The 22,671-nt window shown below is 32.2% G+C and overlaps 1 protein-coding gene and 1 long non-coding RNA gene across 5 annotated transcripts; one reads left to right on the top strand and one right to left on the bottom strand.

Moving 5' to 3' along the window:
• Positions 1-1,768: 1,768 nt before the first annotated feature.
• Positions 1,769-3,389, bottom strand: LOC112708262 (uncharacterized). Of its 3 annotated transcripts, none has more exons than XM_025760446.3 (2): positions 3,203-3,389; positions 1,769-2,754 (listed from the first exon to the last, which is right to left on the bottom strand). In XM_025760446.3, exon 2 carries the CDS (start codon positions 2,752-2,754, stop codon positions 2,059-2,061), a length of 696 nt encoding a protein of 231 aa, XP_025616231.1. In that variant the 5' UTR covers positions 3,203-3,389; the 3' UTR covers positions 1,769-2,058. The 3 variants fall into 3 exon arrangements, with proteins under 3 accessions (XP_025616231.1, XP_072068136.1, XP_025616232.1); XM_072212035.1 differs by having other exon boundaries at positions 1,769-2,764; positions 3,213-3,382; XM_025760447.3 differs by having other exon boundaries at positions 1,769-2,780; positions 3,203-3,379.
• Positions 3,390-5,677: 2,288 nt separating this feature from the next.
• Positions 5,678-7,914, top strand: LOC112708261 (uncharacterized). Of its 2 annotated transcripts, XR_003156291.3 has the most exons (3): positions 5,719-6,692; positions 7,297-7,507; positions 7,674-7,914. It is a non-coding gene; the product is annotated as an uncharacterized lncRNA (long non-coding RNA). The 2 variants fall into 2 exon arrangements; XR_003156290.3 differs by lacking the exon at positions 7,674-7,914 and having other exon boundaries at positions 5,678-6,692; positions 7,297-7,621.
• Positions 7,915-22,671: the final 14,757 nt, after the last annotated feature.

The following is a 22,671-nucleotide window of genomic DNA, read 5'->3' on the forward strand; positions in this document are numbered from 1 at the left end:
ACTCTCATCTCCAACTACCATCATCACCGTCGTCATCACCACCACTGCCATCACCGCCTCCTTTTCTAACACCACTGCCATCACCCCCCCTCCGACAACAGCCTCTGCGCCAGCGTTTCAACTTTGAAGTGCTACTCACGGAGGCCGGAGCTGAGGCTGGAACTGAGAGGTTCAAAGATTCAGCAATACGTCATCATCATAGTCTTTTTTAATTTTCAATTTTTAATTTTTGTTGCTTCATTCTCTAATTCTGCATCTCCAACTTATTATTGAATTGTAGATATATAATTGTTGAATTTGAATGTTTCACTTCTGTTGTTGGAATTTAAATGTGTTTGTAATTCTGTTGCTAACAATATGGTTCAGTTCAGACGTTGTTTGAATTTGAATGTGAAATTCTGAATCTGAATACTCCTCTTTAAAATAAATTTTCCAGCAATGATAAATAACTTCTCTCTTTCTCTCTCTATTTGGGCTTTCTCTCTCACTTTTCCTCCCTTGTTCGATGGTAGTGGTAAAGAAAAAGATTTGAAAATGGTGATGATTGGTAGTGATAGTAGTGGTTGTAGATGAGAGTGGTGGTAAAAAAATATTTAGGTGAAAGTGGTAGTATGGAGTAAAAAGAAAAGTTAGATTATATTATAAGGTATTTTAAAAATTTTAAATAATTTTTTAAGATATGGATGATTTTGTTAGTAAAAATCCATCTTTTATGGATAGAAATGATAGTTTTTGTTTATTTGTGAAAAAATTTGTCAGCATCCTAAATTGTCATGACCTAAATTGTCATGAATAGAAATGATAGTTTACTATTTTTTTTTAAAACATATAAAATATGCACAACGCGTATGACATCTCAGTTGCGAGAAAAAAAACTCAAAAAGTATGTAGAAGATGCAGAAACCTTCAGACGTGGTATAGAAATATGGCAGATTACAAGGTACGAAAATGAACAATGATGTAAAACAGACCATAAGATGGGCAGAAAGGTAAGTGGAATTCAAGATGTGATGGGGTATAACCGTATAACAATCATGAATTCATAATACAGTGCAACATGTCCACTGCGTCATTCTCCAAAAGTTACTTCGTTGATAAGTTACTTCGTTGATTTGTTTTATCATAAACATATCTGATCCTAGTTAACTACAAAAAGGCTTGAATTTGCTTTCATCAAAGTAAGCATAAGTTATTTTTTTGTTTTATATATATATAAGGAGTCGAATACAGAAGAACAATATGAAATTCTAACAGATTTTATTTTTTATATTAGAGTAGCAACGGTGTTCTTTTAAAACGTGGGTTGATGTGAGTGTTATTTTCAAATGTGGAACCATTTAATTAGATAAACAAAAATCGGACCGTCCGATTTGTGAGGATATAGAAATTGGACCGAGAGATTTGTAAGAGTATAAAAATCGGACCGAGGAACGTGTGAAAGTACAGAAATTGGACCGAGAGATTTCTGTTACAAAAAAATAAAAAATTTTGAAATATATAAATCAGACTCTCCGATTTGTGTATCTTCCACACTTTTGAAAAACACAAAAAATTACAATGTTAAGGTATAGCACTACTTTTATATACCAATAAAATAGCCAAAATCTAAATATAGATATTATTTAATGTGCGCAAATCCACAATCAAGATAGTGAAAATCAACGAGTGGAACCTTAAATCCGTAAAGCTAGTAAATAAAGAAAGTTGTTCATAACCAGATAATAGCTGATATAATATAAGGATATGAACATTAAAATGACAATGAAAATAAGCATAACTTCACTAGTTCTACTACCTTATATATTCGAGAGCAGGTATAATCACAATCAAATTAACATCTATGTGTACATGTGCGTTGGCTTACATGCTCTAAACACGAAATTTGCACGGGGATATCATGCAAGTCAAGTCTCGCAAAGCGATCATAAAGAACATAGCTACAAGAATAACAGAGAGTACTATATGAACAAATTTGTTTAGTAACCCTGAAGAAGAAAAAAGGACGCACCAGAAGATTTATGAGAGCATAAATTTGGTTCTGGTGGCAATCTATCAAATCTATTGCCAGATAAAAGCAAGGACAACAAAGAAGACGACAAACAGAAGGAGCCTCTTCAGGTAATAATCTTGTTGCCCTTGACCAGCATGCAGAGGATATCTATGAGCATGGACACCGTGAAATGAATTAGAGTATCCATAAGGATAACCAGCTGCTCCACCATACATGGACCCATTATGATATCCGTGCAATTGAAAGTTGAACAGGGATGGTATAAAACCACCAAATGCCGCAGACAAGGTGAAATTCCCAAATCTTGCAGTTGCCATTGGTGCAAAGCCTCCCAAGCCACCCATTAGACCAAATCCATGTTGATGAAAATGGTTTGCTTCGGGAGGAGGAGCTGCAGTTTCAGGTCTCTGACCGGTAGGACGATGAGGGATATTAAGACCCGGAATAGTTTTTGATCTCGGGTCAGTTGATGTCTTCCCTCTCCCATACAATGGAACCAGCTTCTCCTCCTCAATGGCGGCCTTGCAGACGGGGCATTCTTGCGATTGCGAGTGGAGGTGCAGCCACTTGTAGAGACATGGCCAGCAGAAGAGGTGGCCACACAAAGTGATAATTGGGTCTTGTGCTAAATCAAAGCATATGTTGCATTCAAAGTTGCCAGCATCATTGTTGTTATTGCTGTTGTTCGAGTACGAAGGGCTTGGGGGAGACTTGCTCGTTGATTCCCCAAACCCACTTGCCATCTGCAGAACCCTAAACCTTCAGATTCCTATGCAGATTTATCTACAATCTATTATTAATTACGTATGAATTTCTCCTACTGTAAACATATCATTATTTGGAATAGTGCTCAAAGATTTTATATCCGATTCATAATTCCTAATTCCATTGTTTTAAAGCAGCAAAATACATTTCAACAACAGAGAGTCAGAGACCATGTAAAAGCTCCATTGAAGGACGGAAAAGAAAGAACCCGTAAATTGCAAAATAAATTAAATTGAGAATATAATCGATACATGAATATCCATGAAAAATACAAGGGAATTAGTGTGAACACGTTCAAATTAACAATACCGCAGATCTGGTTTCATCAAAATCACAGAACGAGGGAATTAGGGCTAACAAAAGAGCACAAGGAAACGAAATTGACGAAGAAAGAAAAGGAAATCAGAGGAATAGTTGAAAACAAACCTGCAGACACCAAAAGAAGTAAGAGAGGGGAGATATCAGAAACGCGATCGATCCCGCATGTCAAAAGTCAAAAATACAAAATGGAAAGCAGGAGCTTCAGTTAATTTTTGTTTGTTTGTTTGATATGCGATTTCTTCATAAAACAAACTGGAAAAATAAATGAGTTTAATTTAATGCAAATTTATACGACGTCTTTATTGTATTTATTTATCTTATCCAAAATGTGTTCTGTAAAATACATTTTATATTTATAGCTCAAATAACATAATTTTTTTTTATAAAAATTTTCAGTTAAAATATTATTGGATCAAATTTTTCTATTTTTGATAAAAAAATTATTTTTTATATTTATCGGTTGAGCTAATATATGTTTTTAGGCAAAAATTAAGATAATTATTAATAAAAAATTTTAAATATTTTATTTTAATAAATATATAATATTTATATTGAAACTAAATTTTGAACATTTTTCTATAACAACTTTTGTATTAAATAATTTTAGCATATATCCTTAAAATACATGTTAGATAAATATTATATTTTTATAAATTTTTTAAAAGATCCAGTATATTATTTATTTATCTATTGGAGTAGACTACTATATATTATATATAATGAGATATTGGAAAAATTTGCTGTAGAAGTTTTTACTTTTAAAATGTCTTTTATTATATAATATTTTTACTATTTTCAAGATTTAAATTTAAATTTTTAAATAAAATAAAAATATTAATTATCTCAATTATTTAGATATTTATTATTATTCTATATATTTAATAAATAAAAAATGAATTAATAAATATATTAGAGTCTATTAATATAATAGTTTTTTTTATCATATGATTAGTTAAAGATGATAGTAGATACGAAGCTTTTCGAATATGTGATTCGCAAATAACTTTTTATCAAACGAAAGAATAATTTAATTATAAACAAAAAATAATATTTAAAAAATTATAAAAATATATAATGTTTAATCTTAATTAAATTGTTAATCTTCGAGTATACCAAAAAATGTAAACAACTTGATCATTATCGTCCATACGAAATGGAATTTTTTTTGTGTACAAAGATATATAAAAAAAAGGACAACAAGAGAACAAAAAAAAAAAAAAAAGAAACAATAGGATGTACAAAATTTATATTCTAAGTCATTCTGTAGCAGATGAAATATGAATGTGTATAACTGTAGCCAGTCTCCTGCTGTATAGTTCTCACGGGCTCTCTCTTTGGCCAACTAATCTACCACTGCATTCGTACATCATTGGATAAATACAAAACATAGCTCCTAACTTGGGTTATGTTTGAGCTCAAAAATTCTTTGCAATAAGCTTAATTTCTCTCCCCATGGTCTTTTGGATAACAATAGTAATTAACAAGGAAAAAGGTATACATTGAATCAATCTCACAAATCACACAATTCACTCCAATCTCAAAAGCCATCAACAGTTCATACAAAATCGTCTAAATTGCAGCACACATGACACTTACTCCATGGACTTTACCGGAGCTGCCATGAATCCAATTTCCTGTTTCACCGCGGAGGACACATCTAAAGCCAACTAGCTTCTCCTCTTGGAAGATATTTCCATCACAATTCAGCTTTAGGTACCTAAGTACCGGATATATCTATGACCTGGGAAGGACATGCAAGATGTCATGGGTGTTTGATAACTCAGTCTCTCTTAAGGTTTCTACCATTGCTTGAGTTTTGTAGCCTACCAAATAAATAGTGGACCTTTTTATTAATGATGAGATCTTCATTGTGATAAATTTAAATGCACCACAATTCAGCTATAAATATTTTTAAGTTTTTGTCTCAAATTCCTCAATGCATCCAAATTTTAAAGTCTTGACCGTTGAAGAAAAGAGTATCGGTGAACCCTAGAAATGGACAAATCTGTCTTACTTTCGTGCAGTCCTTTAGATAGGGCAATGTGATCTTTATATGGGCTTTGCACCAAAGACAGATGACTGATGCCGCCAACTAACAATGACATCGCAACTCTGCGGTTGGAAGAGCATGATTGAGGCCCAACTATGAAAACAATAAGATTTTTTCAAGGATTTTAGGCTTTCAAATCCATCTCTAGTCTTCTTGAATATTCCAATCAATAGCGCATTCTAAGAGTCAAAGATATCCATTTTTGGTAGAATAGACCCTATTGATCCATCTCGACCCAAGCTCACTGTCAATATTAAAAGGCACTGATGGCTCAAAATCTCATGTTACATCTCCTCTGACATGAAAAAATAAAATTGATTGGTTGCCAAGCATTATCTGCATTGGCATCACTTATCTTATAATTATATTCAGTTATTTTAATAACTTTCATCTTCTTCCCCAACTATACCAGTTCTTATCCAAAGATAAAACCAAAAGGGATTAGACAAGGGCACAATCGACCATGTAAAGCCATCCTTGAAACTAGTTGCAACTTTGATAATAGCCTTTAAAATAGGAGAAGAATGATATTCAGCTTGAATATAAAAAAATATTTCTATTTAAGAGATACTTTTTTTTTTCAAAACTTGAACCCAAAGCTTGTCTTAATGATGAATAATCTGCCAAACTAATTTATCCCGCAATGCTAAATTAGCAAGGTGAGAAACTCGGAAGGCTAGACCACTGAATCTCTTAGGGGTAATGAGGGTCTTCCAAGAGGTTAGATGGAGGCCCTGAGAATTACAGGTACCTCTCCACACAAATTGGTGCACCATCTTATCAATCTCATTACAAGTGGAAGAAGAAAGATAACTAACTTGCATCTTGTAAATAAAAATTGATGAAATTACCAATTTCGCAAGGCAAATCTGGCCAGTTCTGTTAAAGAATATGTCCTTTTATAAAGCAAGTCTCCTCTAAATTTTATCTAGTCCATTGTTAAACTCTGCTTTTGATGTTCTAGAATTACCCAGTATCACCCCCAATTGCATACCCAAGGAGTTGGCAAACCTAATAGAAGAGTAGGGATGTCAAAAATCTTCGGCGGAGTGAGTATTCGCTAGGATTTATCCATCAAGGGGCAAATATGGGGGGAGATTTTGTACCCGTGAAGACGGAAGATGGGGATCCGTTTATTATATGGGACGAGGACAGAAATAGAGGCCTCCCTCCATGGGGACCCGTATATATATATATATATATATCATACTTCAGAATTTGAGAAACCCCAAGTAGCCCTAGTCATCATGCACTCACGCTTGTTCTCTTCTCTCCTGAGACCTCACTTGAAACTCCCTCTCCTCTCACCACTACCAGTCATCACCACTGTTTGCCATCTCCTATCCCCTCACCACCAACGCCAAGCTCCTACCACTACCAGTCACCACCACCATGGAGAACGTTGTCTTCGTGCCTGGCCAGCCGAGGAGAACATCACGATCGCCGCTTGACCCAGCCAAGGCAGCAGCGTCGCGTCAGAGCCTGTTTGCGTCTCCACCTTTTCGCGACGTCGCTGATCTTCACCATCAGCTCCTCTTCCTTCTGGTAAATCAGCCTCTATGAGCTCCCTATTTAAATTCGTTCAGTTATAGTTTTAGGGTTCATCTATCATATTATCTTTGTGATTTTAATTTACTTTGAAGAATTTGTTAATTATTATAGCATTGTTTATAATCTATGTGACTTATATTAATTATAATTTATATTTTTTACTCTGATTATTCCCTTGATTTTGATTCTGTTCATTATCATTCATATTTCTGTGGTTTATGTGATTGTTTGTATTTGATTTCTGTGTTTTGATTTCTGAGATTTGATTTGTGTTATTGTGATTTTTTTGTTAATTGTTATGATTTAGATTTATTGTTTTAGAGTTGACAGAACGTCTTCCGTTAATGCATTGAGTAATACTCTTAAGAAAAGTACACCATCGGAAGAACCTATAGCCATTAATCTTGAAAATACTCGAGAACCTATATCCCATTGAGTATTTTGTACATTTCAGCTATTGCAGCATCTCCAAGTCTTTGAACCAACAGATCGATTCATATCTGCATTAGGATATAGTCAGTTGAGTGTTGTGTTGATAAAATTTGTTCATTCAATTGTTAGCCAATTAAATTTTGTGTAAATTGTAATGGTATTGCAGGAAAACCATTGGTTGAACCAAAGGTGAAAAATATGAAACTTGACTATTTGAATATGATTCTATAAGCATAAATAAGACAATTAGGAGAGGGAAGATGACAGAAAAGTGAAGAGCATACTTTGGCTTTGTACTTCTCTTCCTGTGAAACAACAGTAAATAGAAGTTTTCTTCCGGGCCTTGTCGCAACATATGTAACAACCTAATATATTTGGTAAGTTGGTTTTTTTTGAATATGTTTGGTAGAGATGTTTGTTGTTTATTATTGTTTTAAGTATTTGAAGACAATGAAAATTATGTTTGTAATGACAATTGAGAATTATCTTTATTTTTTCTGTTTTTTATTTTTTATTTTTATTATTTTTTATAAAAATTCGCAGATATCTGCGAAAACCCTGGTTCCCGATGGATACGGAGTCTCCATTACCCGTCGTGGGGACGGGACAGGGAAGGCGACAGGTTTTAGAGGCGGGGGAGGGGGGGCATGTCCCTGCCCCCATGGGAACTCGTTGAGCATATCCTTTCTTTGCATTGAGACATTGATAGAGCAGATTACTCTAGATTTCTTGATGTTCACCTTCATACCAGAAGCTATACATAAATAATTCAAACTTTGGAGAACATGAATAACTCAAGTCCTAGTTGCTTTACAGAAAAGAACAAAATCATTAGAAAATATCAAATGAGATATAGTCGGACCACTTCTAAAAATCGTGACAGGGTCCCAAAATTCTTGCTCCATTGCTGAGATATATAGCAGCCAAATCTTTCCATACAAATTACAGATAGGTAAAGAGATAAAGAGTCACTTTGACGGAGTCCTTTCTTAGGTTAGAAGCTACTCAATTTATTACCATTCCACATAATAGAACGAGAAGATGCACTAAAAAAATATTGGGTACTGTCAGATTTATCGTAAGAATAACAAAAATAATCCGATGGTATAAACCTTACAGGTAACTTGTGACAGAATATGACGATTCAGAGACAAAAATCTGACGGTAAGGTTGGCGCCATAAGTTGAGATTTCGCACCACTATACCGTCAAAAAATCCAACGGTAAATCCAATAGAAATCTATTTTTTTATTTTTTTTAAATCAACCTGGATAATTGCTACCGTCGGAAAATTTTGTGTGTAAATCCAATAGTAGCGTCAATTTTTTTCTGTTTTTTTTTTCAATCTATAATGGACCCGATAATTAATAATTGATAGTCAATTCTCAACAAATAAATTTTATAATTTTTTTTTATAAATTTTTATAAATTCACAACAAAATTTAGTACACAAAATAATTCATAATGTATCACATAATCTAATACAATAAATAAATAAACACCAAATTTACTATAAATTTTCAAATTCTGTGTTCCTAAGAATTTGGTTAACAAAATCCTTAACTTATTTACATACATGCAATCTATATTTTTTTAAAAGAGTAATACCCCCAAATAGGTCCCCAAAGATTTGGCTATTCGAGAGATTTGTTCCCCAGAAAAATTAACTAAGTCCCCAGTCTCTAAAATTATTAGATATATACCATATACGTCCCTGCTTCAGGTTTAGCTGGTTAACCAAACACTCTCTCTCCTATGTGGAGATGATCAGTGTGACGTGTCAGATTAAAAGCTATGCGTCGCTTTCAAGATACATTGGTCCCTGCACAGGTGGCCAAAATGATGTCGTTTAAGGGCTTCTTCAAACGACGTCATTTTGAGTGGGACAGATTAGTCCCCAAGCTTTCTCATGTCAATGTTATAAAACGGCAGCGTTGTGAATGGGACCTAGTATAAAAATGCACATCCTTTTCCCTTGGCTCTGTAAAAATGACCTAAAACCCCAAACCCTTGCCCAGATTTTACAAGGTAACCCTTCATCTTCCTCAACTCCATTAACGTTGACTGAAGTCTGTAACAGTGGTTTGACAAAGCTGACGGCGACTGGGTGGTGGCGCTAATGTGTTGTGCATATCTCCATTGTTGGAGGTAAGTTTACTAATTTTTTTCTGAATTAATTTGGAGGTGAAGATTGAAGTATGACAAACATGCATGTCATGTATAGGGTAGATCAAAGATACTGTGTTGCTAGTGTAGGTTAAGTCAGAGTTGTAAAGTGATTTAGGTTGTGCCGTTTCATAATAACGTTACCAATGTCGGTGTTAAAAAATTGGATTCTATTTTAATGTTCTTGTAATGTGTTCGTTGCTTGTTTAAGTTGTGATAAAGTTTTATTTTGTTATATTTAGATGAGTGAAGACGTGGTACCTGTATTTCATCACGGTGAAAGCTTTGTTAGAGACAACAAGGGGATACTTGTACATCAATGGAGAAGCTAAGAAGTTTCTCCCAATGGACATTGACTTGATACCTGAAGAAACTTTTTTTGGACTTGGGTTACTATGACTACAAGATAATGTTTTGGTATGATCCTACTTCTGCTGACCTAGAATCCGGTCTTCACCTAATTCATGGAGACAAAGAGATCAGAGCTCTACAAAAAGAACAAAATGCTAAATGAAGATACTGACAAATTCTACATCTATTTTGACCATCCAATCATGGAAGATATGGAGTTCATTGATGATGATGATGTTAGTGTTGAGGAGGTGGATGTGCAAGAGGTTAGTGCTAAGAATGATGGTGTTGACAATGATGCAGATGTTGAGAGTTTAGATAGTGATGATGGGTATGAGTCAACAGAAGATGCATTATACAAGCCCCCACCTTCCGGATATGGTTTTTTGGATTCAAGTGAAGAGGAAGAGTCAGTCGGAGCTGGTAAGAAAGGAAAGAATAACGGGAAGAAGAAATTCTCAATGAAGACCTTGCATAAGAAATCAAAAGTTAGTAAGCATGTTAATGGGCCAGTTGGTAAGGACAATAGCAAGTCAAAAAGAACAAGAATTAGAAGAGAAGAGGTAGCTGGACCATCTGTTCATAAAAAGTGGTTCATGTTTCTCAATTAGCACCCGTAACTCAGGTATTGATGATTAACACTTACCTTCTTATACTAAATGTGATATATTGTGCAGCTTGAGATCTGTGATAACATGTTTAGGTTTCAGGTTTTTTACAGCAATTAGTTGCTCTATTATAGGGACCTACTTGATATATAATATTATTATTCAGGGACCTATTTGATTTATAACATACATCATAAAGAATTTAATTGTCCTAATAAATTTGCTCATGTATGAGGTTACTCAACCTGAAGCACCAACCAATGCTACTATACCAGATGTTGGAATGAATGTAAATGCTGCAACTGTAAGTATGCTTGATAATGTGTTTTACTATTAATTACTAAACACTAGATACTAATATCTTATGTTAGAATACTCATAATTGTTTACAATTCTATCAGGGAAGACAAACTCAGCCTCAACAACCTTTTAGACGTCTAAAGCAGACAATAATTAGGCCCAAGAGTCAGGAAAGTGTGAGTGCTAAGACAATGGCAGCTGCAAGTAGTGGCACAACCTCTAGAATGTTCAAATTCATTCCAACTCCCGGACTGAACCTCTCTAAGAAGAAATGATACTTTCTTGAAATTTATTGTGAAAGGGACAAGACCTTGTTTGTTATTTTGAAGAAAATAGACCTCCACTTTTAATACTTTTTGTGTTACCACTTTACATCAATGTGTGTAGAAGGAAATAGACCTTCTTTGGTTTGTTAACATTTTGATACAATTTATGTACATATTTTATGTTTATGCTACTTTATGTTAATATTTTGATGCATGATACTTGAATATCCTGGTTTGGATTATATATTTTGTAATATCCACTTGGCCAAGTTACTTTGCATACTCTGATTTAAATATAGACTAGATTCAATTTAGCATCATTGACAACCTCTAATGTTCATTTAACTAAAATGAGTCATTCAAATACAATATTTTTTCAACAAACGTACGATGCTAATTGCTTAAATAACCACCACATAGATACAAAATAAAATCACAACTACAAGTGCACCTATTATTACACTACTAAACAACCTGAAAACACTATCTTTCTTGAGTTTTGAACTATCTTCATTCTTCTTTTTTAAAATCTCCTCCAATTGTTGAACTCTCTCTTCCAAGCTATAATTTAAACTTGCACCAAATTCTTCACCCACGCATGTCTCCACATAGTCCAATCTACTGCTTTCAACTGCATCATCCACCAGATACCCAAAAATCTCATCAAACCGTACAAAAAAAATCACAATAACCTTGCTTTTTCTGCAATCAGAATAACAAAACAAAAATCATAACATTAGTCTTAGTCCCCAATTATCAAAATTATAGCACCACAAAAATCCACCACTCTAAAGTACCTTGAAGTGAGGACAGCCAAAGAACAGCCTATTCGAGTTCTCTGCTGTGCGAGACCTGGATATTACGGCATATGTCTTGCACTTGCACATAGGATGTTCTCCTCTTCTAAGTCGCCCCTTTTGGAAGCCAGTTGAACCGTTGTCAACACTGAAGACATCATCGATAGTTCTTCGACCGCGTCTCCGACTTGCAACTGATGTGCTGCCCCCACTCGCCATCACCTTCTTCGAAGCCAAAGACTCTCTCTCACATACTAAGATACATGAGTTGGAGATAAAGAGATAAAGGTTAAAGATGAAGACCTAATTTTATGTTGATCCCCTTTGAAACAGCGACACATTGCGTCTCTCACAACGCTGCCATTTTATAACTTTGGCATGAGAAAGTTTGGAAACTAATCTGTCCAACTCAAAATGACGTCATTTGAAGAAGCCTTTAAACGACATCGTTTTGGCCACGTGTGTAGAGACTAATGTGTCCTGTAAGCAACGCGTAGCCTTTAACTTAACACGTCACGCTGATCACCTCCATGTAGGAGAGAGATTGTTTGGTTAATTGGCTAAACCTAGATCAGTGACGTATATGGCATATATCTAACAATTTCGAGGACTGGGGACTTAGTTAATTTTTTTGGGGCACAAATTTGTCAGACGGCCAAATCCTTGGAGACCTATTTGGGATATTACTCTTTTTTTAATAACTCAAGTCATCACTTCGCAATTTAATAATTGAATTTAACATTGTGTATGTTAAGATAAGCATGTATAAAATAAATATTACTCAGTTATATTTTATTTAATCATAAAAATAGAATACGTTTTCCATGTATTGTGTATTTAATATTAATTAAAATGTGTAATATGTATTTTGTGTATTGCTTTTTTAAATATTAAAAATATGTTTTCTGCGTATTATCTTTTCAAATATTTAACAAATACAATACCTCCAAGCATATTGCTATAGATAAATTAAAAAAAATTGCTACTATAATTCACTCTTTGTAAATTGTTCCGCATCAAAATTTTAAAAAATACTATAAAATTCAATAATTAAGTGTTACACCAAAGTTTGATCAATATAAAAAAATAAAATGATAAATAAGATTTTAAAAATTAACACTACTTCACACGAATTAGTCCCTTAAAAATATCAATAAAATTATCTATAACTATAATTGTAGATGCATTACTTTTAAATTAATCTTTATAATTAACATAACAAATCTAAATCTAAACTAATTTATCCATATTTACTATCATAAAAAATTTTATTGGTATTTTTTTGTTTAATCACTTTGTTGGTCCCTATAGTTTCGCGAAATTTTCAATTAGGTCCCTATACTTTTTTTCCTTTTAATTGGGTTCCTGCACAATTTTTTTTTCAATTAGGTCTCTACCGTGACCAAACAGTTTGATTTAACGGAATATTCTGTTCCTAAATTAATGATTCTCTAACTTTTTCCTAAATCCCTAATTCTCTTTCACTCTTATTTTTTTAAAGACTAAAATAGCCCTCCCAGACTTAAAACAAAAACTATTTAGTCTCCCAAACTTGGAGAAAATCTCTTCACATTCCTCTCCTTCTTCGTTCGTTTGTTGCATACTCCATCATTAGCCGAGATCAACTCAACTGGAACATTGCTGGCGGCTGTCACTTCTCCGGTGTCACCGCCATCGTTGTAGCCGTTGCTGCTGCTTCTAGGTAAGACAATGCTTAACCTTCTCAATCATTGAAAGGTTTTTCTTTTTTTCTCTTGGAGAAATTTGCCACATTATTTATTAGAGCTTTCTTTTGTTCTAAAAATGGTTGAGTAGGAATTTATGGTATTATATTTTCTTATTTTTAGTATTTAGTTATGGGTGATTCGGATTTCACCATTGAGGTCCACCATGGTGGAAAATTTGTTGATAGTGGACACAGATTAGAGTATTTAGGAGGAATGGTTGTGGAGAATTTACATTTTAACGTTGATGAATGCTCATTGCAAGAGATTGTGAGTGAGTTAAAGCAACTAGGGTATAAGGGATACGCCAGGTTATAATACAAGGAACCTGGGATAGATTTGAAGTCAGGTCTTAGAGAGATGAAGTCCGATGGGGATGCGATGAGAATGGCTAGGTCATTGGTGTCAAGTTCGTGCAAAAATTGTGAGGTATACATTGTCGATGGAGTTAGAGAAGGTAACAGGATTGAAATCACTTTTAGTGATGTTGATTATGTGCCAGAGAAAGGTGAAGACAGTGGCTCTGGGTTGATAGAGGTTGAAGTGAATGCTGAGTCAGAGCCTTCTACCGATGAAGAGGTATTTGATGATAGTGCTGATGATAGTGATCATGAGAATCACTTTGGGTTTGAGGTAGAGGATAATGATCTATAATCAAATGCGTTTGGGGAATTCACTGGCCCACTAAAAGATGAAGGACCTGCAGCAGCTAGAACAGCTCAAGGTGATGAAGGTTTAATGGAGGGTGATGAGCAAGTTGGGGGCATATCTGATGGATATAAGACTGAAGATATAGACAGTTATGAGGGGAACTTTGATGATATGATAAAAAATAGGAGATTTTCCAAATACAATGAGACAGAGATGAACAGAAAGTATGAATTTCGGGTGCTGGAATTTAAATCACTAAATCAATTTAAAGATGCTATTAAGGAGCATGCCCTATTAAATGGTTGGGACATCAGGTTTCGAAAAAATGATAAGGTGAGGTGCAGAGTTGTTTGCAAAGGAAGAAAAGGAAAGTGCAAGTGGGTTTATTTTGAAAGTAAGGTTGGTGGTTCTGACTGTTTCAGGATCAAGACTTTGAATGAAAAGCATACTTGTGGAAGGAGTTATAGCGGAAGACTTGCATCAAGCAGTTGGATTTCAAAGAAGATTGCCAACAACATTAGCAGAGGCGAGGAAATGAAGCTTGCGACAGTTATTCAGACCATCCAAGACAAATATATAGCCAATATCACTGTTGGTAAGGCTTACTGGGCAAGGAGGAAGGCAAGAGAAGAGGTACATGGGCGGGCAATCCAATAGTATGCTAAGCTAAGGGATTACTGTGCAGAGATACTTAGGACAAATTCAGGATCTAATATGAGCATATTGGTTGATAGGCCTTCTCTTTTGCACCAACCCCGATTTATAAGAATGTATATGTGCCTTGATGCAGTCAAGAAAGGCTTCTTGGCAGGTTGTAGACCAATTATTGGCGTGGATGGTTGTCACTTGAAGGGTGGCCATGGACAGCAATTGCTAGTTGCTGTTGGCAGAGATCCGAATGATAATTACTTTTCGATTGTTGTGGCTGCAGTAGAGGCAGAGATTAAGGACAGTTGGGGGTGATTCCTGGAGATGTTGTTAAATGGCATTGGAGAATCAAGAAAGTGGGTTTTCATGAGTGACCAACAAAAGGAGAAAATATGTGGCCAAAGATACAATGTGATACCATCATCCCTCCAATTTATAGTTAAACCATGAAGGCTAAGGATGGTTAGTGTTCCGGGGGTTACCTGAAATTGTAGGTCGACCTCGGACGAGATCTCCTGTTGTGGCCGGAGCGGTCGTATCTGACTTGTTGGACCTAGTGGTGCTGCTGATCCTTCGTCTTCGGAGAGTAGTGGTACCTGCAAGAGACTCCGATGCTTAAGTTAGCACAGGCTTTAGGCAGGTTTATTGTGTAGAATCAGAATCTGAGTTATACCTGGGTGCTCCAGTGTATTTATAATAGTGTAGAGTGACCTTTCTGGAGATAAGATAGTTATCTTATCTTATCTTTGAGTGAAGTCATCTTATCTTTAAGAGGAACTGCCTTATCCTTCTTTAGACTTTGCCGCCTTTAGATTTGGACTGTGTTCCTTCGTTTGGGCCTGTTTGGGTCTTTTAGTCGATTTGGCCGAACTCTTTTTAAAAGAGGTCGGGGAGCCTGACCTGAGGAGGTCAGTCGTTTTGCCTTTGATCAACCCAGGTCGCATAACTCGACCCAGGGTATGAACAGTTAGGATAAGGGAGCCTGATGAAAACAAAACACAAACAAAATATAGAAGAACTGGAACTTCTCTTACCTACAGTAATTATAGCCAATATGGATACAACAGGAGAAATTGTCCAAATCCTATAATGACAGGTATTAGTTGCTCTTTTATTTTGTTGATGTGTTGAAGAACTATTACTAATTCCTATTTGATGTTGTAGCTCCTGAAGGGACACAATAATCTGATGTTGCTACTGGAAATGGAGGAGGTGATGCTGCTGCTAATGAACCTGTTGCTGTTGTTGAAACAAATGAATCTGAAGCTACTGCTACTACTAGATCCAGGGTGGTTAGAGGAAGGGTAGAAAAGAACAGCAGTAGGGATGGAAAGAGGAAGGGATAGAGGGAGCGCTGCACCTATGACTATACCACCAACTCAGGAAGCAAACACCGCTGCACTAGCATCTCAACCTTTACCTAAGACCAAAGTCTTTGGTGTGAGAAGAAGTGGAAGACTCAAGATAGGAGTTAAGAAGGCAACAAGTCAGCCACCTGAACTTGTTGACCTCACACTTGATTGAGACTGAAGACTCTTTAGGGTATTCTTTTGATATGTATTGTGTTATGTAGAATTTTTAGTATTCACCCGTGACTCTGCTTTTTTTATGGTTTGGACCACTTTTATTATGTAGTGTGAACCACTTTTGTTATGTGAGTGAAAAACTGTTATGAGATGGTGGAACATTTATTTTGTGGCTATCTAGGTGTCTTGCAATATATAATACAAAAAATAATGATGTCTATTATAATTCAATGCATCTTTCGTTTTAATTACTTTTTTCTCTGTATCATATTTCTATGCATATTAAATAGCAAATGAATAACTTTCATTTAGAGAAATTAAACAACATTTGATATATCTTCATTGCACTCAAAACAAACAGTACACTTTTGACTTATATAGACTATTATATTCTCATAACAACCATACTTTCTACATCTTTACATATAACATTGTAATAATCAAAACACCAAATATCAAAATCAGCATAGTTTGCATCTTGTTTTACTTTTTCATAGTATCTTCCAGTTTGGCAAATTGCTCTTCGACTGAACTTAGCTCACCACACAATCTTTCTACACAAGCATCTATTTCTCCAACCTCTGCAATTAATCTCTCTAGATCTATACTTAATCTCTCTGTATCTTCCTTTCTTGTGCCTCCAATTCTCTAATCCTTCCAAATTCTTGCTGTGAATCCATTACTCAATCTTTTTCAAATAATTTTTTTTCTTTTCTATTAACCCACTCAAAAAACTTTTATTTTCTGTTAGGGCAAGAAATGAATCTTTTGTTTGGATTTCTTGATGTACTTGAACTCCGAAGAATCAGAGTGTCTCCACAAAAGCAACGACCTTCCTTTCCTTTTACTTCAACCATCCACTCTTCTCATCTTCTTCATTATCAATCCATTTGAAGAACTTGCATTTTGACGTTCTCCCACAACTAACATACCTTCTTCCATAGTTTGCTACTGTTGAAGAAGACATCACAGCAATTGCCTCACCACAAAAATAAAAATGTCTCTTCTTGACGAAGATTTTGAAACTAGAGGCTCCTAAAGATAAGTGACTTTGATCCATAAGTATTCATAGAGTAAAAAAAGCAAACAGAGGAAAAAAAGTTTGAGAAAGAGACGAAGAGAGTGAAAACTCAAAATCCTACTTATTCTCAATTATTTGTAAGGGGTAGATGAGAGTTATAATAGTCAATTTATCCATTCTTAATTTTTTTTGTAATGTTTACTATCAAGAAGGACCTAATTTAAAAAAAAATTTGTGTAAAAACTCAATTAAAAAAAGTATAAAAATTTAATTAAAAATTTTGTAAAACTATAAAAATTAATAAAATAATTAAACTTTGGTCTATGAGAATGTATCTGTCAATTACGCGATATAAACCAGGGGATAAATCACACATGATGTCATTACTCATAACTCATAAGTCATAACTCAATACCGGGCATTCCTACGTAACTAATACAATTCCATACAAGATTACAAGTAGCATTATTATTGCAATAGATGAGCTAACAAGTATTAATGTGTTTATTGATTTATTTTTATTAATTAAATGTGTAAAATAATAATAATTGTGAGCTTAATCAAAATATTAAATTATACTATTTTTAAAATTAATAATTTTATGCTCAATACTTAAAAATAGTAAAATATATATATATATATATATATATATATATATATATATATATATATATATATATATATATATATATATATGAACAAAATTGTTTTAATAAAAAAAGAGAAACTACAATTCCCGTTGAATAATTTAAGCCTGCAGAAATTGACGGCAACAGGAGGACTTGGGTCTTGATTCTTGAAATTTATATGTACAACAAATTACACGCCACGTTGAGCTGAGTTAGAATTTATAATAAGTAGATATTTTTTTTAAAGTTAGGAGTGAGATTCGAATTTGCGATCTCTAGATCAGTAAAAAAAATTATGTTATTTGATTTATAATTTATTATCTTTTTTTGGATACATATTACATGAATTTAATTTTGATAAATTATTATCATAAAATATTTTTACACATATATCTAATTATATATAATTACGTTAAAAAAATTACTTTTTAGAGTAATGATGTGAATAATTATCTAAAAAGTAGATATAACTGAATTACTATATAAAGGATTTTACTAATAAATAATACCATACATTTAAGTCTTTTTGTTTATTAAATTTAATTAAATTGATCTAACATAATAAAAATTAGTTGGGGCCTGCTACACATACAAGTAAAAAGACCGTACAAGTTTTACAAGTTATCAGCCCAAACTTTATTAACACGCGCCCCACTCAAACGACTTCTTCTTCTTCTTCTTCTTCTTCTTCGTCTTCGTCTTCTTCCTCTTCCTCTTCCTCTTCTTCTTCTTCTTCTTCTTTTTCTTCTTTTTCGTTTTTTTCGATTTTCATGGTTTCTGAAATTCTTCTTCTTCTTGCTGCACGTTCTTCTTCCTCTTACTCTTCTTCTTCTCCTTTTCTTTCGTTTCTGCACGTTCTTCTTCCTCGTTTTCTTTTTCTTCTTCTTCATTTTCGTCTTTTCTCTCTGTTTTCTCGTTTTTTTCAATTTTTCATGGTAAAATCGTTTTTGAAGAAGAAGAAGCAGCAGAAGATGAGGAGGAGAAAGAGAAAGAGTTCTGAATTATGCATAAGATGTACTTTAACGAATTTTGGGTGTATTTTCTTAAATCCTTTGGGTGTATTTTCTGTAACCCTTTGGGTGTATTCTATAATCGTTTGGGTGAATTCTTGTAATCGTTTGGGTGTATTTTCTGTAATCCTTTGGGTGTATTTCTGTAATCATTTGGGTGTATTTGAGTGATATCTGACTGATATCTATGGGTGTATCTGACTCATATCTATGGGTGTATCTTACTGATATCTATGGGTGTATTTTTCATTTCAGAAAAAATAGCAGGCATTACAGAAATACACCCAAACGATTACATAAAATACACCCAAGAGATTACAGAAATACACCCAAACGGTTACAGGAATTCACCCAAACGATTATAGAAATACACCCAAAAGATTACAGAAAATACACCCAAAGGATTTAAGAAAATACACCCAAAATCATGCATAATTCAGAACTCTTTCTCTTTCTCCTCCTCATCTTCTGCTACTTCTTCTTCTTCAAAAACGATTTCAGAGCTTGATGTCAAAAAATAATAGAAATCGAGAATAACAAAAAAAGAAAACAGAGAGAAAAGCACGTAAATGAAGAAGAACAGAAAGAGTAAGAAGAACGTGTAGCAAGAAGAAGAAGAAGAAGAAGGAGAAAGAGAAGGCAAGAAACGTACCTTGAATAATATTTCTTCGTTTTTTCTAGTGATTTTGATGAAGGAGAAAGAGAAAACGAAAAGAGGAGAAGAAATTTCAATAAAAAAAAGAGGGAGGAAGAGAAAAAAAAGAGACACAGAGAAAGAAGAAGAAGAAGAGGAGGAAGAGGAAGAGGAAGAGGAAGAAGAAGAGGAAGCACGGAGAAAGAAGAAGAAGAAAAAGAGGCACAAAAAAAAGGGTATGTCTAAAACGAGCTCAACGATTATGTGCTTATTGAATGAGCCACATTTATATAGGCCATTAGATCTTATTAAATGGAAATCAAAGGTTAATATAAAAGATGAGCATTGATGGACTCTAATAAATATAGAATATCCTAATACATAAATAAATGCTTTAAATGACAATACTTTAATACACAATACTTTAAATAGTAATAGAATTTTATATTCTTAAATAATTAAATATAAAATATACAAGTATTTTTTATTTATTAAAATTAATTATTATGCAAATTTTTTTATAATATTAAAAAATTATATTAAAATAATATTCTAAACTAAAACTAATATAAAAATATAAAATAATTAAAATTTTATTTTATATTACTTGACAAATAATTAAATTATTATATTTAAAATTTATTAACTAACTACGTTTATTAAAGATATTATTATATAATATAATTTTTTATAAAAATATTTTAAAAATATAATTTATTTTAAATATTATATATAATACATGAAAATATTAACTTTTTTCGTTTTTTTCAATTTTTTTAGAAAAACAGAATAAATAATATAATTTTAAATACATACCTAAATAAAAAAATTAATATTTTCATGTATTATATATAACTTTTTAAATAAATTTTACTTTTACAAATATTTTGATAAAAAATTACATGATATAATAATATATTTAACAAAGTTATTAGTTAATAAATTTTAAATATAATAATCTAATTATGTGTCAAGTAATATAAAATAAATTTTAATTATTTTATATTTTTATATTGTAGTTTAAAATATTATTTTAATATTATAAAAAATAATTTGCATAATAATTAATTTTAATGAATAAAAAATTTATATTTTTTGTATTTATTTAATTTATACTTTTTAGAACAAAAAGTTTCTACCTTTATATAGTAAATTATGTGATAATCTTCTTAATATATATATTAGGGTTGGCAAAACGGGTCGAGTCCGTCAGGCCGACCCGCCGAGCTCGCTAAAAAAAGTGGGTCGTACTAGGATTTGAAACCTGTCAAATTAAAAAAATTTGCCAAACCCGCAAAATTTTTATAAATTTTTTTATAATATTAAAATGATATTTTAAATAGTTATACTGTAACTGATTTAATATGTTTTCTTATTTCAATGTTATTATATGATTATAATTATTTAATATATAAAAAATTACTAAATAGTATATAATAGGGGTGGCAATGCGGGCCGACCCGCCCCAACCCGCCCCGCCTCGCCTAGGCCCGCACCATAAACGGCACGGGCCGGCCCGCACCATATGCGACACAGGTCAGCCCGCCCCGCCAACTAAAATAGGTGCAAAATGCTAGCCGTTTGACTTTTTTTTTGAAAAATAAAATTAATTAAAATTAACAAAAATAATAACTAAACAATTAAATACAAATAAAAAATAGTCAAATTATAATATAATTTTTTTACTATCTTTTTTTTTAATTTTTAACTTCAATAAAATTGTTCAAAATAATATTTGTCAATAGAACCATCTTTATTTTAAAAAATAAGTCTCATAATTTGAACATATATACGAAATTGTAAAATAAAATAAATAAAATCACATAATTGGAAGATATATATAATTTGGCGAATTTTTTGAATTTGACAGGTTTCAAATTTTGAATTTGACAGGTTTCAAATTCTAGCCCGACCCACCTTTTTTAGAGGATTTGGCGGGTCGGCCCGACTGATTCGACCCGTTTTACCACCCCTAATATATATATATATATATATATATATATATATATATATATATAAAAGAAGATTATCACATATTTTATTATATAAAGGTAGAAACTTTTTATTCTAAAAAGTATAAATTAAATAAATACAAAAAATATAAATTTTTTATTCATTAAGATTAATTATTATGCAAATTATTTTTTATAATATTAAAATAATATTTTAAACTACAATATAAAAATATAAAATAATTAAAATTTATTTTATATTACTTGACAAATAATTAGATTATTATATTTAAAATTTATTAACTAATAACTTTGTTAAATATATTATTATATCATGTAATTTTTTATCAAAATATTTGTAAAAGTAAAATTTATTTAAAAAGTTATATATAATACATGAAAAATATTAACTTTTTTATTTAGGTATGAATTTAAAATTATATTATTTATTCTATTTTTTTAAAAAAATTAAAAAAATAAAAAATTAATATTTTTATGTATTATATATAATATTTAAAATAAATTATATTTTTAAAATATTTTTATAAAAAATTATATTATATAATAATATCTTTAATAAACGTAGTTAGTTAATAAATTTTAAATATAATAATCTAATTATTTGTCAAGTAATATAAAATAAAATTTTAATTATTTTATATTTTTATATTAGTTTTAGTTTAAAATATTATTTTAATATAATTTTTTAATATTATAAAAATTTTTTTGATAATAATTAATTTTAATAAATAAAAAATACTCGTATATTTTATATTTAATTTTTTAAGAATATAAGATTCTATTACCGTTTAAAATATTGTGTATTAAAGTATTGTCATTTAAAGCATTTATTTATGTACTAGGATATTCTATATCTATTAGAGTCCATCAATGCTCCTCTTTTATATTAACCTTTAATTTCCATTTAATAAGATCTAATGGCCTATATAAGTGTGGCTCATTCAATAAGCACATAATCGTTGAGCTCGTTTTAAACATACCCCAAAAAAAACGTGAAACGGCATGAATAAAGCACGTGTAAGTGACGTAGGAGTTGCAACACGTTTTGGTGGATTAGGCATTAATAAACTTGTAATAGTTACAAGCCCTAATCACTTGTATAATGAGCTTTTCCCAAATTAGTTATGGCTACCATTATTTTAAATTCTATTATTTAATTTGATTGAACTTAATTTATCAAAAGACTTGAATGTATAACATTATTCTTTATCAATCCATCGAAATTAAACTTTAATTAT

Source organism: Arachis hypogaea, chromosome 2 (assembly GCF_003086295.3).
Source record: "Arachis hypogaea cultivar Tifrunner chromosome 2, arahy.Tifrunner.gnm2.J5K5, whole genome shotgun sequence".
Classification (NCBI taxonomy): Eukaryota; Viridiplantae; Streptophyta; class Magnoliopsida; order Fabales; family Fabaceae; genus Arachis; species Arachis hypogaea.

Coding starts and splice junctions, on each gene's coding strand:
- LOC112708262 (XM_025760446.3), bottom strand. CDS start 2,754: ATGGCAAGTGGGTTTGGGGAATCAACGAGCAAGTCTCCCCCAAGCCCT.